The sequence below is a fragment of the Manis javanica genome, chromosome 3 (genome assembly GCF_040802235.1).
Source record: "Manis javanica isolate MJ-LG chromosome 3, MJ_LKY, whole genome shotgun sequence".
Lineage (NCBI taxonomy): Eukaryota > Metazoa > Chordata > Mammalia > Pholidota > Manidae > Manis > Manis javanica.
Window position 1 is genome coordinate 10,275,292 of NC_133158.1, and position 15,573 is coordinate 10,290,864.

General features: G+C 38.1%; 1 protein-coding gene across 3 annotated transcripts in view; it reads left to right on the plus strand.

Annotated features, from left to right (window-relative positions):
* The window catches only part of PTPRG (protein tyrosine phosphatase receptor type G), a 624,649-nt gene that overhangs the window by 342,227 nt on the left and 266,849 nt on the right, over positions 1–15,573 (plus strand). For all 3 annotated transcript variants that reach the window (XM_037019107.2, XM_037019108.2, XM_037019109.2), the window contains exon 3: positions 14,773–14,952. In XM_037019107.2, coding sequence (XP_036875002.2) covers positions 14,773–14,952 — 180 coding nt within the window. The remainder of the gene's footprint in view (positions 1–14,772; positions 14,953–15,573) is intronic.

Sequence of the window (15,573 nt, forward strand, 5' to 3'; positions counted from 1 at the left end):
GGTGACTTCCCCTCATAAATTCTGATATTCTGCAAGGAAGGTTCCCTGTTACCCTCCGTTTCACAGCTCTGCAGTGTGTTGGAGACATTACTAGATTTTCAAGTGCATTTGACAAGATATCTGGATTACAGAGAGAGCCTTGACAGAATATCTCTTGATATTCTCAGAGTTGAAATGGGAAAGTGAGGATTTAGAGTAGATTGAAAAACTCTTCCCAGGGAAATCTGGATAATGCACCCCCGTAGTGATGGAGAGATCTAACTTCGGCCCTGGTCTCTTGAGCATTTGTATCAACAACTTGACGAAGGAGATGTATTTTTTAAAATTTGTGATTGATATGCTGCCAGGAGGCATAGGTCTGAAATTAGATGACAGAATCAAGATCTCCCCTGTCACTGAGAGGCAGGTGTGATGGGCGAAAATTATGTACAATATAGTTTAGAAGCAATGGGTAGTCAGCCAAACGGAAGAGTTGTACAGACTTTGGTTCAAAACACAGCTTTAGTGCTTGCCCAGCTAGTAAGTGGGTCTCAGATTTCCATTAGGAATGATGGGTGTATTAGTAACTTACATAGTAATAAAAGTTATTGTAGGTATTATAAGTTAGTATCAGTAATATAAGTTACTGTAAGTTATATAAGCAGGATAAGTTTCACATTGGGTGAAAATATAAAATAACAATGAGGAACATAATGACTTCTCAGTAATATAGGGTCTTTTTATAGTTGTCTCATTTTAAGGTTAAAATAGAATATCTGCTTCAATACAGACACGGGCTCACAAGAAAAAATCTGAGGATGCTTTTGCCAACAAAATTCCATAACACTTTTTTCTCAACCTTGTTTTCTATTATTACCGCCTTATAATAGACGGTTTTTTTCCCCTAACCACCACTAGCCCATGAAATTTTAATACCATAGATAGACTGTATGTACTCTATGTATATCTGTGCTTTAAAGATAAAAAGAGTAATACATATTTTGTCCCCAAGAATAAACTTTCACCTTACTGGGGCATTGTTATGCTGTTGAGAGTGAATGCCATAATACATTAAGAACCCAGCAGTTCTGGACTCTATTGAGAATATTCCAAAAAATGTATGTCTCCAGCTTGTTAAAATAAACTTGGTTAATTACAGAAGTACTACATGTATTCTCAAAATAATTATCTTCCTAGATCATACTAGCACCTCTGACCCCATCCTGGAGATAAACACCATTAACAGTTTAGCAAGCTTCTGCTTAATCTTTATCTTTTGCCATTAGCTGTAATTTGTATTTAATTTTTCTTTTTGTAATGTGACATCGTTTTGCAATAATTGCTCAACAACTAGTTTTTTCCCCCCCATGAATGGCATCAGATACTCCTTTCTCCATTTTAAATATCTCTGATTTTTTAAATTTAATTTTTAATAGCTAATATATTAATAATTCAAAGTCCAAAGAGTATAAAGGAGTAAGTCTTGAAAAATATCCCATCCCTCATTCCTCTTCATCTGCTAGTGTTATGACTTCTTAAATAGGCTTCCAGAGGTATTGTATGTACGTACCCTCTCTATATATGTAGTCATATATTAAAATGTAGATGGTAGCATGTGATAATGTATATCAGGTTCTTCACTAAAAATATAACTTGGAAGTTTGCCAGTTTAGCATAAAGAGGTCCCTTCTGTCCCTCCCCGCCATTCCACACTATTCCATTGCATTGATTTGCCATAGTTTAGTTAACTGGCCCTTTGGTGATGGGTGTTTATCATTTCTGATCTTGGTTATTACCAACCGTGTTGCCATAATTAACCTTAATCTTGTATGGATGCAAGTATGTCTGTAGAATTAACACAAGGGGAGGAGTACACTTTTGTGATAATGATAGTCATTCATTGCCAAATTTTCTTCCATAAAGATTGTACCAGTCTGTCAGTAGCTGTGAATGAAAGTGCTTATTTGAATACATCCTTGCTAACAGTGTGTAATCAAACATATTGAGGTTTACAAATTTAGTAGGTGAAAGAATGAATCTATGCAATTTTGATTTGTGCTTCTTATTAGTAGTGAGGCACAATAACCTTTCCTATATTAAGGGGCCATTTGTGTTTACTTTTTTTGAATTGTTGGTTCGTGTCCTTTGCCCATCTTTACATGGGGTTTTGGGTTTATCAATGTCTAGGATTTCTTGAGGTACAAGAGAACTTTCCCTTTCATGGTGTGAATTACAACTGGTTTTGCAGATTATTTGTCTTTTGATGTTCTTATGGTGCTTTCTGCAATTACAAAAGTAATTATTTCTTTAATGTATTTGATTTTATCAGTCTTTTCTGACTTTGGGGTTTTACTTTTCTTTTCTTTTCTTTTCTTTTCTGTTCTGTTCTTTTCTGTTCTTCTCTCTCTCTCTCTCTCTCTCTCTCTTTCTTTCTAATCTTGGATTCATTTGGAATTTATCCTAGGGTAGGATTATCTACTTTTGGACCATTATATAGTATTAAGTAATGGATGTAGTTTGCTTTGCAAGTCTCTACTGATGGCTTAATCACATTATTGCCAATTCTTTCACATTATGAACAAAGGACCCGATGGCAAATATTTTAGGTTTTGTTTTCTCTTTCACAACTATTCAACTATTCTGTTAGAGCACATAAACAGCTATATATAATATGCCAGTGAATGGATATGGCTGTGTTATAATAGTATTTACAAAAAAACAGGTGATGGGCCAAATTTGGCCACATGTCAAACCATAGTGTGTAAAGAGCATGAGTTCGTCCTTTGGATCTAGAATTGACTTCTAGGTCTGTCACTTACTGTGTAACAGCAGGTTTCCTAGCTTCTGTGCCTCAATTTCTGTATCTGTAAATGGGTAATTAGTATGTACTTGACACTAATTGTTGAAAAGATCAAAGAAGATAAACTGTGGCAAGGTTTTGTCACAGTGCCAGGCACATAGTGAATGTTCTCCAAATGGGTGATCCCTTATGGATGCCATTTTACTGATGTATACTATTAAATGTCACTCAGTCATTTATGTAGGACTGGGATTAGGGTGTCAAAAAAACTCAGTAATATAGAAATGATACTGTAATGCAATATTTTTTATTACTGAGTTTTCTTTGACCTCACACTCTTGCATGACTTTGCATAGATAGCACTGTTACTGATAGTCTTTATTCAGATTTTTAAGTATTTGTTCATCATGCATTTTCAGCATTTAAAATATGGCATTAAAATAATATTTAACTTGATAACTGAGTTTTTGATGAATGCCTCCACTTAATTCTAGCCCTATTGAGCAGATATATATCAAGTGCCTTCGGTGTGTTTTATGAACAAAATAAGAAAGTATCTCCTAGCATGAAGCTTATTTTCTCATGGACCATGTAGTGGGAAGAGAAATGAACCAGGTGAAGGAGACAGAATGTGGGTGGGGTGCTATTTCAGACAGACTCTCAGTGAAAACTCCTGATGAGGTGAAATGAAGGGGATTGTTAATGTTCCTTTTGTCACTGTTACTTCTACTAAATCCCTCCCATTTTCTTTCTAGATCCCCTTTACTGGAAGTTACTTACAATATAAATTTATTGGAACAGAGAAAAGTACAAGTTAAAATGAACTATTCACAGTGTGACAGACACAGAATCCATCATGCTGTTTTGTCTTTACCTCATAAATGTGGCGCTTTATGTCTAGACATTTCCCCAGATAACATTTAATACTTAATACATTTTGGAGCATACGTTCCTCCTTTTATAGTTGTCACAGGAAGGGTGTTAATCATCCCGTCTGCACCCTCCCAAGTGCTTCCCGGTCCCACACCCACCTCCACACAAGGCCCCTCTGCTGTTGAGTGAGTGCCTCATAAAACTGTTTTTAATTTCTTGTTCTTTTCCTCTCAGCCCTTATGTCAGTGGGTTGGGATAGAGACATTTAGCCCTCCCAAACACCGGACTCCCAGGCTCTGTGTCTGGGAATTGTTCCCTTTTCCTATTACGACTGGGATTTCTCACGAGCTGAAGCAGCTTATATTCAACAACACGTTGTTCGGCATGATGCCGATGGTACTGGCAGCAGAGAGTCCTGGTGGGAAAAGGGCCTTCCATCCACAGACAGAAAACCACAGCCTCTCCTGAACCAGACCTCATCTGTCAGATTTGTTTCCCTCCCTGGAATGCAGTTCTGACCTTTGGGACTAACACATGGTCACCCCAGCGGGTCTTCTCTGCATAGTAACGTGCGCAGCAGCTTGGCTCTGAGGCAGAAAACTTCAGCAAGAGGCAGCTGTTCCCATTAAGACTTCCATGGATTCTTATCCTGTGACCCCTGTGTTACCAAGAGTGAGAATTTATAGCTTGCTCCCTCTCCTTTTGTCTAAAATGAGATCTTTAAACCCTTACCTAAGTTTATCCCTCTACTGTAGAAAGAGCGATTAGGAAAAAGACAGGAAGGAAGGGGAATCAGGAGATGTTATCCTTATATATTCTATCCAGCATGCGTTTCTGATTTTTATCTTTCTAATTTGACATTTTTGTTTAAGAGATGAAGGTAAAAAGAATTGGATAATTTAACTGTTGATCTTTTTAAACCAACATTCTAATTATATCCTTTATTTAAAAAATCACAAACAGCAAAAAGACTGCTCAAGCTGTTTTAAATACAAAGACACTTAAAATTGATAAGTTTAGAGATAAAATTTAAATGTCAATAATGGTTTGATCAGGTCCTGCCTGTTGTGTTGTGTTGTGTTGTGTTGTGTTGTGTTGTATTACTGCGTATTGTGTATTCTCTCTCCCCCTCTCTCTCCTGCCTTTTTACTTGTCAGCTTTGGCCTCTAGTTAATTTCCCTTTGATTTAAATCAGTCCCCTCCCTTCCTTAGTCACATTCTGGGATGAAGGTAGGTTCTTCCCTTAGGCCCTGTAAAAGTCTGGAGCCTACCAACCTCACGTTCCTTCTGACCAAGGGAATTCCTTGTCAAGAGGATGGGATTAAACTGATTCCAAATACCAATGAGGTGTTATTTCTGGAGCCACGAGCAGGGTCAGGCCAACCATAACTTAGGATTTGGAGGTGGTGCCCGCAAGAAAATACTGACAATCATGTTTATTGAGCACTTAGTGTATGCCAAATACTGTTGAACATGCTCTCTGTGAATTTGTTTAAGCCTCATCACATCCCAGTGGTTACTTTTAGGAACGTATCACCCCACTGAGGGTGAATGTGAGCTGAACTATCAACAAATATTTTATGCCTTCTTATTTCATCCAGATGTTACAGGAAGTGTTCTTATTTGAACTCTTTCACGTTTCAGAGATAATCTGATATAATCCTGTAATTTGCATATAGGGAAATTAAATCAGGATAAGATCTAATTACTGCCACATTCAACTCCAGCGTTGAAACTGGAATGGCAGGAGCGAATCTGTGGCATGGATCTCACCACTTGACCCACTGGGACTCCTGACAGACATTGCTAATTTATCTCATCTTTCTTGATAGGTAAGCATACAGTCATTTGGAGCTAACATGTGAGTTAAAACTTATTTGCTGTCATTGAACTAGAGCTCAAGTGGCTGGTTTCCTTACCCACTGTGCTTTCCACTATGCCACGTGAACTTTCTAGTCCTTGGGTGACTGTTTAAGTTTTGTAGGGGCAGTCAGAATTCTGCAAGAACGTATCTATCATGTGAAAAATGTTGGTGGCTTGATGGCATACTTGAGTTGAAGTTTGAAAACCTCAGGATTGGAAACAACTTACTTAAAATTTAAAGATACAAATGCTCCACATCGCTAATCATCAGAGAAATGCAAAGTAAAACCACAGTGAGACATCACCTCACACCAGTTAGGATGGCCAACATCCAAAAGACAAACAACAACAAATGTTGATGAGGATGTGGAGAAAGGGGAACCCTCCTACACTGCTGGTGGGAATGTAAAGTAGTTCAGCCATTGTGGAAAGCAATATGGGGGTTCCTCAACAAACTAAAAATAGGAATACCATTTGACCCAGGAATTCCACTCCTAGGAATTTACCCTAAGAATGCAGCAGCCCAGTTTGAAAAAGACAGATGCACCCCTGTGTGTATCTCAGCACTGTTTACAATAGCCAAGAAATGGAAACAACCTTAGTGTCCATCAGTAGATGAATGGATAAAGAAGATGTGGTACATATACACAATGGAGTATTATTCAGCCATAAGAAGAAAACAAATCCTACCATTTGCAACAACATGGATGGAACTAGAGGGTATTTTGCTCACTGAAATAAGCCAGGCGGAGAAGGATGATTATCAAAATGATTTCACTCATATGTGGAGTATAAGAACAAAGGAAAAACTTAAGGAACAAAACAGCAGCAGACTCACCGAACCCAAGAATGGACTAACAGTTACCAAAGGGAAAGGGACTGGGGAGGATGGGTGGGAAGGGAGGGATAAGGGTGAAAATGGGGTATTACGGCGGTGGGGGGAGGGGAGGACATGGGGAAGGCAGTATAACACAGAGAAGACAAGTAATGATTCTATAGCATCTTACTACACTGATGGACAGTGACTGTAATGGGGTATGTGGGGGGACTTGATAATAGGGGGAGTCTAGTAACCATAATGTTGTTTAAGTAAGTGTAATTGTACATTAACAATATCAAAATAAAAATTTTTTTTAATACTTGAGGTGTTTGGCATTGGACAGCAAGAATTGTGACTTTTCTGTTAGCAGTTCAGATGCTTTTTGTAGCCAATTCCATGTTGTATCTACAAGAAGCAAAAATAAAGTTGGCTCAACTTTATGCAACATTAGTTTGATTTTGAGTGAATAAGCCATCCCAATTATTAGTAGAAATTTTACTGTATGTTTGGATATGGGCAGATTCAACTTGAAAGATAGAACCTTTTAACCCCAGGTATATCTAGACATGCATAGTTACAGACTGCATCTTGGAAGGACTTTCAGAATCCTCTAGTCAGTGAATTGCAGGTATGCTCCTAGTGCATGCTTTACTACTGTAGTCTCCCACACCCATGCAGACATCACTAATCATCAGTCAGTCCCTTGAGTCTCTATGTAGCCTGGAGTTCTGTGGTTCAAAACTTCCAGCTAGTCAGTACTGGCATCTTCAATGCATAATACCCGCATTCTTCAGAACAGTAAAATGGTCTGCAGAGAGACCTTTTGGCATAAGGGTAGAATCTGGGGCCCTAACTTAGAGATCTGTGCTGTCTCGTATTTTGCCTGAAGTTAGTTTTAACATCCAGTCCTAAAATAAAGACTCTGAGAAATTAAACACATAATAGTTGGTATTAAAAAATGACTAAAGTAGTTCCCATTTCTGGTGTTATTGTCTGATAGTATTTCTGGTATTATAGTTAGTTATTGATAGTTACCTTTAAACACACTGTTGATGTGAAATGGAGGAATAAGGTTTTTATACCTGAAATTTAGAAACAGAAAAAATTGCCAGACTATTTTATTTTCTGAAAGGTAAATGTACATTTTCTTAACTGGCTTAAAAGTTAGAGTATTCCATTCAGCAATGTTGAACAACTTCGTAATTATAAAATAAAATGAAAACAGGAAATCAGCAATATGAATGCTTTTTCACACTTCTTCCTTTTGTCATATATACAACACTAAATGTACTACAAGTAATTAAGCTACCAGTAGTGGAGAACGCAAAAGAATTGTAAGCTAAATCTCACAAACCGTTTTAATGAAAAGATGGAACAGTTTAAAGATGTGTTTTAGATAGGGGAGAAAAAGCATTAATTATAATACTAGGTAAAAAAGCAAATACACATGTTTTTGGATTGTTGCTGTTGGTTAAAAGTAGACAACAAGATGCAGGGTAATAACCCTGGATTGAGGTAATACTGTTAATGTAAGTTCCTTGAGGGAGGCATCAATAAGCATATTTGACTAGAAACAGCACATAACATGTGTATTAGTTTTATTTTTAATTAGATTTAGACAGAATTCATTATTTTTAATGGCTTTTCATTAGTGAATAGAAACTATTACTTGGATCTATTATAGCAAGATAAATTCAAGGTGTATGCAATTCCTTGCTGTTAAGACAGAAGTATGATTTATATGCTTGAAAAATAGCACTATTTTTTTCCAGGTCAGATATTAATAGTGAACTATATTGAAGTGAGATGGTTTACATAAATTGTAGAAAAATCTTGCTGCTAACCACTTACGGTTTGTTCATATTGGACTTTTCAAGTAGTATTGCTGGAGGTGGGGGGCAAAATTGAGATGTTTTGCTCAGATTTCTCTTTATTTTTCTTTGAACATAATTACATAGTTTTGGTTCAAAATTTATGCATGTCCACCAGGTTTCTTGGGTTAAATCTGCCTTAAGGAAACAGTGAACACCAAGGGATCTCAAACTTGAGCCCGGATTTACAGTATTTGCCATTATTTTCACATGGGTAATTGTGTCTGCATTAAATAGACCAGTTGGAATTAATCTCCAATTGTGTGATTTATTTACCCTACTGTAGAAATACGTCTCCCTGTTGCTGGTCTACTGAATTGTAGCATCTTGAAAGAGAAAAATACAGTGACTTGTTAATGGCACTCCAAGAAGGTAGAAGTGGGTTCTGTTAATGGACAGATGAGCCCTAAATTAAGCTAATAATGTTGTTTCTTAACAGTAGTTTTTAAAGATGAATTTCTCCAACTCCATACAATTTTTATGTAACCTTAAACAATTAAATGCCATCCACAAACTCGCTGTGTTTTCTTCAAGCCCGCCTCTCTTTTCCTTTGGCTTTGGCTCTGTGCAAAATTCCTTTAATGCAAGGAGCATGTGACAACCGTTACAGCATTGGCTGTTATCAGTGCCCAAGTTCTGGATCTGGTGGGCCATAGACCTGTCCCCAAATATGTAATAGTAAATCCAGGAAAATAAGGATATTCAAATGTAACCCATTTAACAGAACTTAGATTTTATTCTGCTTCTGCACAGGTTCATAAATATTTCTTCATTTGTTGTCAGGATACCCACAAAAGAATGACTCTATAGACAAGGATTAGTGAGGAATCAAAGAATGGCGTGTCACTGTTATTACCTGAGTCCAAACTTTATTCAGATCTCGTAAGTTTTCCCACTAATTCCCATGCTTGGTTCCACCAGTTCAGTCGAGAACACCACATTGAATTTTTTGTCCCTCGCAATCTTCTTTGGTCTGTGACAGCTTTTTAGTCTGGTTTTTCATAAACTTGACATTCTTAAGGAATATTGGCTAAGTATTCCTGTAGAATGCTTCTCAGTTTGGGTTTGTTTAATGTTCTCCTCATGATTAGACTGGGGTTGTGGATTTTAGAAAGAACCTCATGAAGGTGGTGCGTCCTTCTCATAACACACTGTCAGGACATGCATCATAATCCACGTGATCACTGGAGATGGTTGCCCTCACCACCAATCAAGGTGGTATCTATCTACCCAGCTTCTCCACTGGGCAGTGACTATTTTTCTCTTTCCCTACTCCTCCTTGGAAGCTAGTCACTAAATCCATCCAGCCTGGGATTAAGTTCCATCACCCGGAGGGGTCAACAGTAATTTTGACTCTTGTCTTCTGCCCAGATGGGAAGCCCCAGGGCCTAGTCAACCTCTCTGTACTTCAGAAAGTGACTCCCCTCAAATGTCACCTCCTAAGTACCATCCTCTGGGAGGTGAGGACCCCTCTCTTTTTGTATGCCACAAAGTGCCTGCATCTGCCTACCTTAGCCCATGGTTAGACTTCATGTTTGTTTCCTCCATTATGTACCCTGGGTCTTGAGGGCATTCTGCACATCCTTTTTTTTTTGAGAGGGCATCTCTCATATTTATTGATCAAATGGTTGTTAACAACAATAAAATTCTGTATAGGGGACTCAATGCACAATCATTAATCAACCCCAAGCCTAATTCTCAACAGTCTCCAATCTTCTGAAGCATAACGAACAAGTTCTTACATGGTGAACAAATTCTTACATAGTGAATAAGTTCCTACATGGTGAACAGTGCAAGGGCAGTCATCACAGAAACTTTCGGTTTTGATTACCCATTATGAACTATAAACAATCAGGTTAAACATGAATATTCGTTTGATTTTTATACTTGATTTATATGTGAATGCCACATTTCTCCCTTATTATTGTTATTATTATTATTATTATTTTTAATAAAATGCTGAAGTGGTAGGTAGATGCAAGATAAAGGTAGAAAACAATTTAGTGCTGTAAGAGGGCAAATGTAGATGATCAGGTCTGTGCCTATAGACTAAGTATTAATCCAAGCTAGACAAGGGCAACAAAACATCCACGGATGCAGAAGATTTCTCTCAAAACAGGGGGGTGAGGTTCTAAGCCTCCCCTCTGTTGATCCCCAATTTCTCACCTGATGGCCCCCCTGCGACTGTGCCTGTCTTAGGTTGTTCCTCCCTTGAGGAATCTTACCCGTCTCTGGCTAACCAGTCATCTTCCGGGGCCATACAGGGAAATGTAAAGTTGGTAAGTGAGAGAGAAGCCATATTGTTTGAAAAGGGTAGCTTTTTACTTTTTGCAGATTTATGCCCTGTGGCTTCTATGCCCAGCATTTGTCTTGCACTCTGCACATCTTTATAACACAGTAACAAAGTGGCAATAATCACAGCAGCCACCACTTAATGCGTTTTTATTGTTGACACTGTTCTGAGTGCCATGGGTTATCTCATATAATTCTTACAACTGCTCTTTGACATGGTCACAACTAATTTTCCCCACTGTACAGGTGACAAGACTGAGCTCAGGCTCCTTACACTGCCCAGGGGAGCACCAAGGGAATCAGGGCAGCTCTGCCCCTTAGCACCTGTTGCCCACCACCATGCCTGGTACTGAGCAAGTATTGAATCAGTATTTCAGTGACTACAGTGATGATTACCAAGACTGATTTCCTTCCTTGACTGACCTTCTTTGATTAGATAACTCTGTTAACGTGAAGAAAAACTAAGACCACCTTAAAAATAATTGTACTTCACAAAAGTTATTGAAAGCAAAGTTCTATTACAGTCCTTTTTTTAAAAAAAAAAACATAATTGCCCTTGGTGGTCTTAAATTTGCACATGAGATTCCATTTGTACATCACATATTTGCAGCTTATTTTACCTTATCTGTTCTAACCAATTTAATATATCAATGAAGAAAGGAAAGAATATTTGCTTCTGGAGTTGGCATCCTGACTTTTGAGACCAAGGAGTAAGGAAGACTTTAGTAAGAAGTCAGCTGACAGAAGTATAAAATTAAAGCCATAATAATGCACAGAGACTCTACTGTAGGGTCATCACAAGTCCAAACTATGCAACTCTTTAATCTTGTCTTCCAATTCATTAATTTGTGCCAAAAAATATATCTATATTAGGACTCACCATAGGTGGGGCCCTGTGCTGGTCACTGGGTTACAGTTGAGTAAGATGGAGAAGGAACCTGTTCTCATAGAGTAATGAGCTAGTGAGGAAGACAGACATTAAGGAATAAACAATAAATTACATTCATAAGATGACTGAAGGAAAATAACCTGTTGCCACGATAGTACAGAATTCTTACATATTCCCTCATAGAAGCCATCCCGAAAAGGGGGTTTTATACTGAGATCAAACCTTTAGCCAGGAATGTCAGGTGCATTCATTGAATTCATTAAAAAGGAAATACTTTTGACCATAGGTTGACTGAGGAACACTGTTGGGGTCCCTGGCCACTAATATGTTGGCAGCACGTCTCCATCAAGATCTCATTCCTCTAAGACTCTCAACAGGTGAATGGGAAATTACCTGTGGCAGCCACACTGCCCTGTGGTTTCCATCCCAGTGGCCCCACCCCACCACCCTTTAGAGAAGGTCGCCATATATCCTATGTGGCCGTGTCAGAGCTGGTGAGCTGTTGAAGAAATGTCTGGCTGCCAAAATGCAAACATCCTGCTCATTCTCAGAAGGAATCAGTAAGAGGAAACCAAAGTGCAAATGACTTTTCCTTACTATTTCAGGTGGGTAATGTCACACCTGTGAGAGGAAGGCTTCTTGCAGATGGTTTTTGCTCCAAAAATGAGGTTTAAGTTAACCATAATCTTTATTTAATGTCATGTTTTTTACTTAAAAGCATTTACTCAAAGTTCTGAAAAACAAAGCATCCAATACTAAAGACTTGGGCAGCTGCAAATGATTAATGATAAAATTCTAGGCTCTTTATAAAGTGTCTTAACACTGAAGAGATTTATACAGTGTGGAATGGCAGTGGTGCTTCACTGTGAGAATAGGTAATCAATACCTGCAAGCTTGGAAAAGTGTTCTGTTTCCTCCGCTAATGACATAGGGATTTTTGCAAAGTAAGGGTGTTTGGAGCATAAAGTACTCTAAAGAATTAATTTAAAATCTGAAGTGGAAGATCAGTTTCAATTAAAATTGCACTTGAATGTACATTGGGTGGAAGTGTGAAAGCAAGCATGTAGTTGGCTTAAATCTTCAGATTGCTACCAGTGAATGAATGAATCCCACTAGTACAAACCCTGGTTATATTTTTATAGAGTGCTAAGTTATATTCCACCCATGTCTGGAAGGTTATGGGAAGTAATATGTGTGGCACATACGGCAAGTACTTTTCAGCGGTTGCAGAATAGTTTTTTATTAGGATAATTTATCAGGTGTGTGGTGTGTTTTTACAAATGATGGCTTATGTTCTTAATTCTTTAAAGTCGTATATATTTGAATTTGTTTTGACTTGCATTTTTTCCCCTTTGAGTGTAATTTTATAGTACCAGTGAGTTTCTAAAGGGCATTATACACACACACACACAATATTGAAACCTTAGTTTCCATAATTCAAACATATAGGCCCAATTGTAGCTAACCAGAATTTACATTTTGGTCAGCCATCAAATGTATCAACAATCACTTTACTCAGTTTCTCAAGAGATTCTTTTGGCATCTGGGAGAAAATTTGAACAGTAAACATGGGGCCACTCCTCATGTCCCTTTTTTTCCCCTCTTTTCTTAAAACTTACTGATGCAAGATGAAAAAGTTTGGCTAGAATATATGCAAATGCACACTAATTTCCTTTATGATCAATCTGTATTTTAGATTAGACCAAGAGGTGAAACAGTATGAATAAAAAGTCCTTGACATTTCCTACTTTAGTTGGAGTCCTACAGTAAAGAAAATGGTGGTGACGACTTCTTCTAGAAAGTAGTGTGGCACTTGTAAATGATTTTGGGAAGTGCCGTGAGGTTGCTAAACCTTGACTAATCAGTGAAGATGCTCTTTATGATAGTCTCTTTTCTTACTATTTGGGATGAGGATTAGGGAAAATGGCCCAGGCATAGAGCAAGGTCATGCTATTTGCCAGATAGCAAGAATATGAATCGATTCCTGTTTTAGCCGTGAAACTTCCATTACTCTGACTGAGAAGCTTTTCTGTGGTGGTCCTTTTTTTCATGGTACTGTTGTTTATATCAGCTGTGAGCTGTGTCAGACCTCAGCGGGATGGGGACATCCATGGCAAATGAGTGCATTGTGGTGGGCTGGGCACAGGTGTGTGGGCTTTTTTTCAGTAGTCGGAGACTCACCTTAGGGTGTCCTTGTGTCCTCCAACATACAAGGCTAGGTACAGAGTGAGGCACAGCGATACTGGTTGATGGGTGGGTTGATCTCAAAAGTACCTTAGCCAGTCATCCTCTGTTATGTGTTATATGTAAAGAAACCTAAAGCTAAAAAAAGCTTGGGAGCACAAGTACATTCGTGTGTGTGTGTGTATATACACATACTACACTTCATTGATTGGGAAGCCTAAGTTTTGTCTTCTAAAAATTATAAAGCTTAGACTTAGTCTGTATCTAATTTTCAAAAAGAGACTCGTCTTAGTCTTTCTAGAAAAGGATTTTTTTTTCCAACAGTCTGCTCCTGCTTTGTCATGTCAAAAACATTAAAGGTAGGGTACAGAAAATCTCAGAGCTTGTTCGTGCCTTAACAGACATCACCCCCAACGTACTTCCATTTCCAAGTAGGGTAGAGAAACAGATGCAAGTGTGTTTTCCTTACCTTTGTCTGATTGGTACCCATTAGGATTAGGCATTACAGTTATGTTGTCATCCTTTATTTCTGAGTACTGAGTCCAGTCTGAAGGTAACTTTTTTATACCCCCATCTCCTATGACAGAAAAGGACTGAGAAGGAGTGGTGAGTGCTTTAATATACAAGTGTCTAAACTGTGGCCAAGTTGAAAACTCTTTCATAATTAGCCAAGGAACAGCCCTGCTTCGTTTCCTAGATACTTTGTAATGATGCTTCCAGTGTTGTGTTGCTTTTAATTTTTTTACCTTTTTTTCCTTACCAGTTCAGAAACTCCTAGGAGCTAAGAAGAAAGTTGTGTTTAGTACACTCTTTGCCATAGCAAAACATGCTAAATTGATTAAGGTGTTTTCTTGTGAATAAATGCTTTGCTTATTTTAGGAAACTTATTTAAAAAATTTTTTAAATACGAACACCTCTGACAGCCCTTCTGCTCAACTTCCTTGTTCTGATTACAGATGAAGTTAGCAAATGATTACAAATGAAAAAGCAAAACTATCTTAAGAATCATACCTTTCCTTAATCTTGTTCCCCTATCACGCACATGCCTTGGACCCATGGTTCCCAGTGCGCTGGCATCTTCAGAGTGGGGCCATGTAGGAAAATAGACCTTGGGAGATGCTGTACTTGGCTTCCTACATCTCATTCATTCCGTCCCTGACCCTTGAGCCACTAGGATTTAAGGACTGCTTTCTTTTAACAGGTGCCTATGGTCCTGAGCACTGGGTCACGTCTAGTGTCAGCTGCAAGGGCCATCACCAGTCTCCTATAGACATTTCAGACCAGCATGCACGTGTTGGTGAAGAGTACCAGGAGCTGCAACTTGACGGCTTTGACAATGAGTCTTCTAACAAAACCTGGATGAAAAACACAGGGAAAACAGGTAGACTGTCTTCTTTACTTGTCTACAAATCATGTGAAATATTTTTTTGGCTGTCTCTGTTATTTCCTTTACATGACTTGCTCTTTAAGTAGTGCACATTGCTTATAGGGGATGCATGGCTGAGTGAGAGGTTTGGAATTGGAGCTTGGTTTGAGAACCCGATGCTTGCTTTACTAGCTGTGTTATTTGGCCAATTGCTTAACCACTCTGTGCCTCAGATTTTAAAAATATAATAAGTGTGGATAATAGTAACAGCTTGACAGGATTGTAAGGATTAAATGAGTCAATATATGTAAAGTGTATAGATTGGATTTTCAGAGACCTGTTCTGTCATTATAGTGGTCATTAGCTACATGTGGCTATTTAAATTTAAATGTTAATTAATTAAAATTAGGTAAGATTAATATTCACTCCCTCTGTTGTAATAGCCTCATATCTTCTTTGTTGTTTTCTTTCCCCAACTTTCTTGGGTTATCTATTGAAAGCAGAAAAGACATACGTTCAGGTATTTGTGGGGTTTCAGATGGGGAGCACACTTGACTTCTGTTTACTTACTTTTCCAGCTTTGTTTGAGATAAGATTGACTTACAACATTGTATAAGTTTAAGGTGTATAATGTGA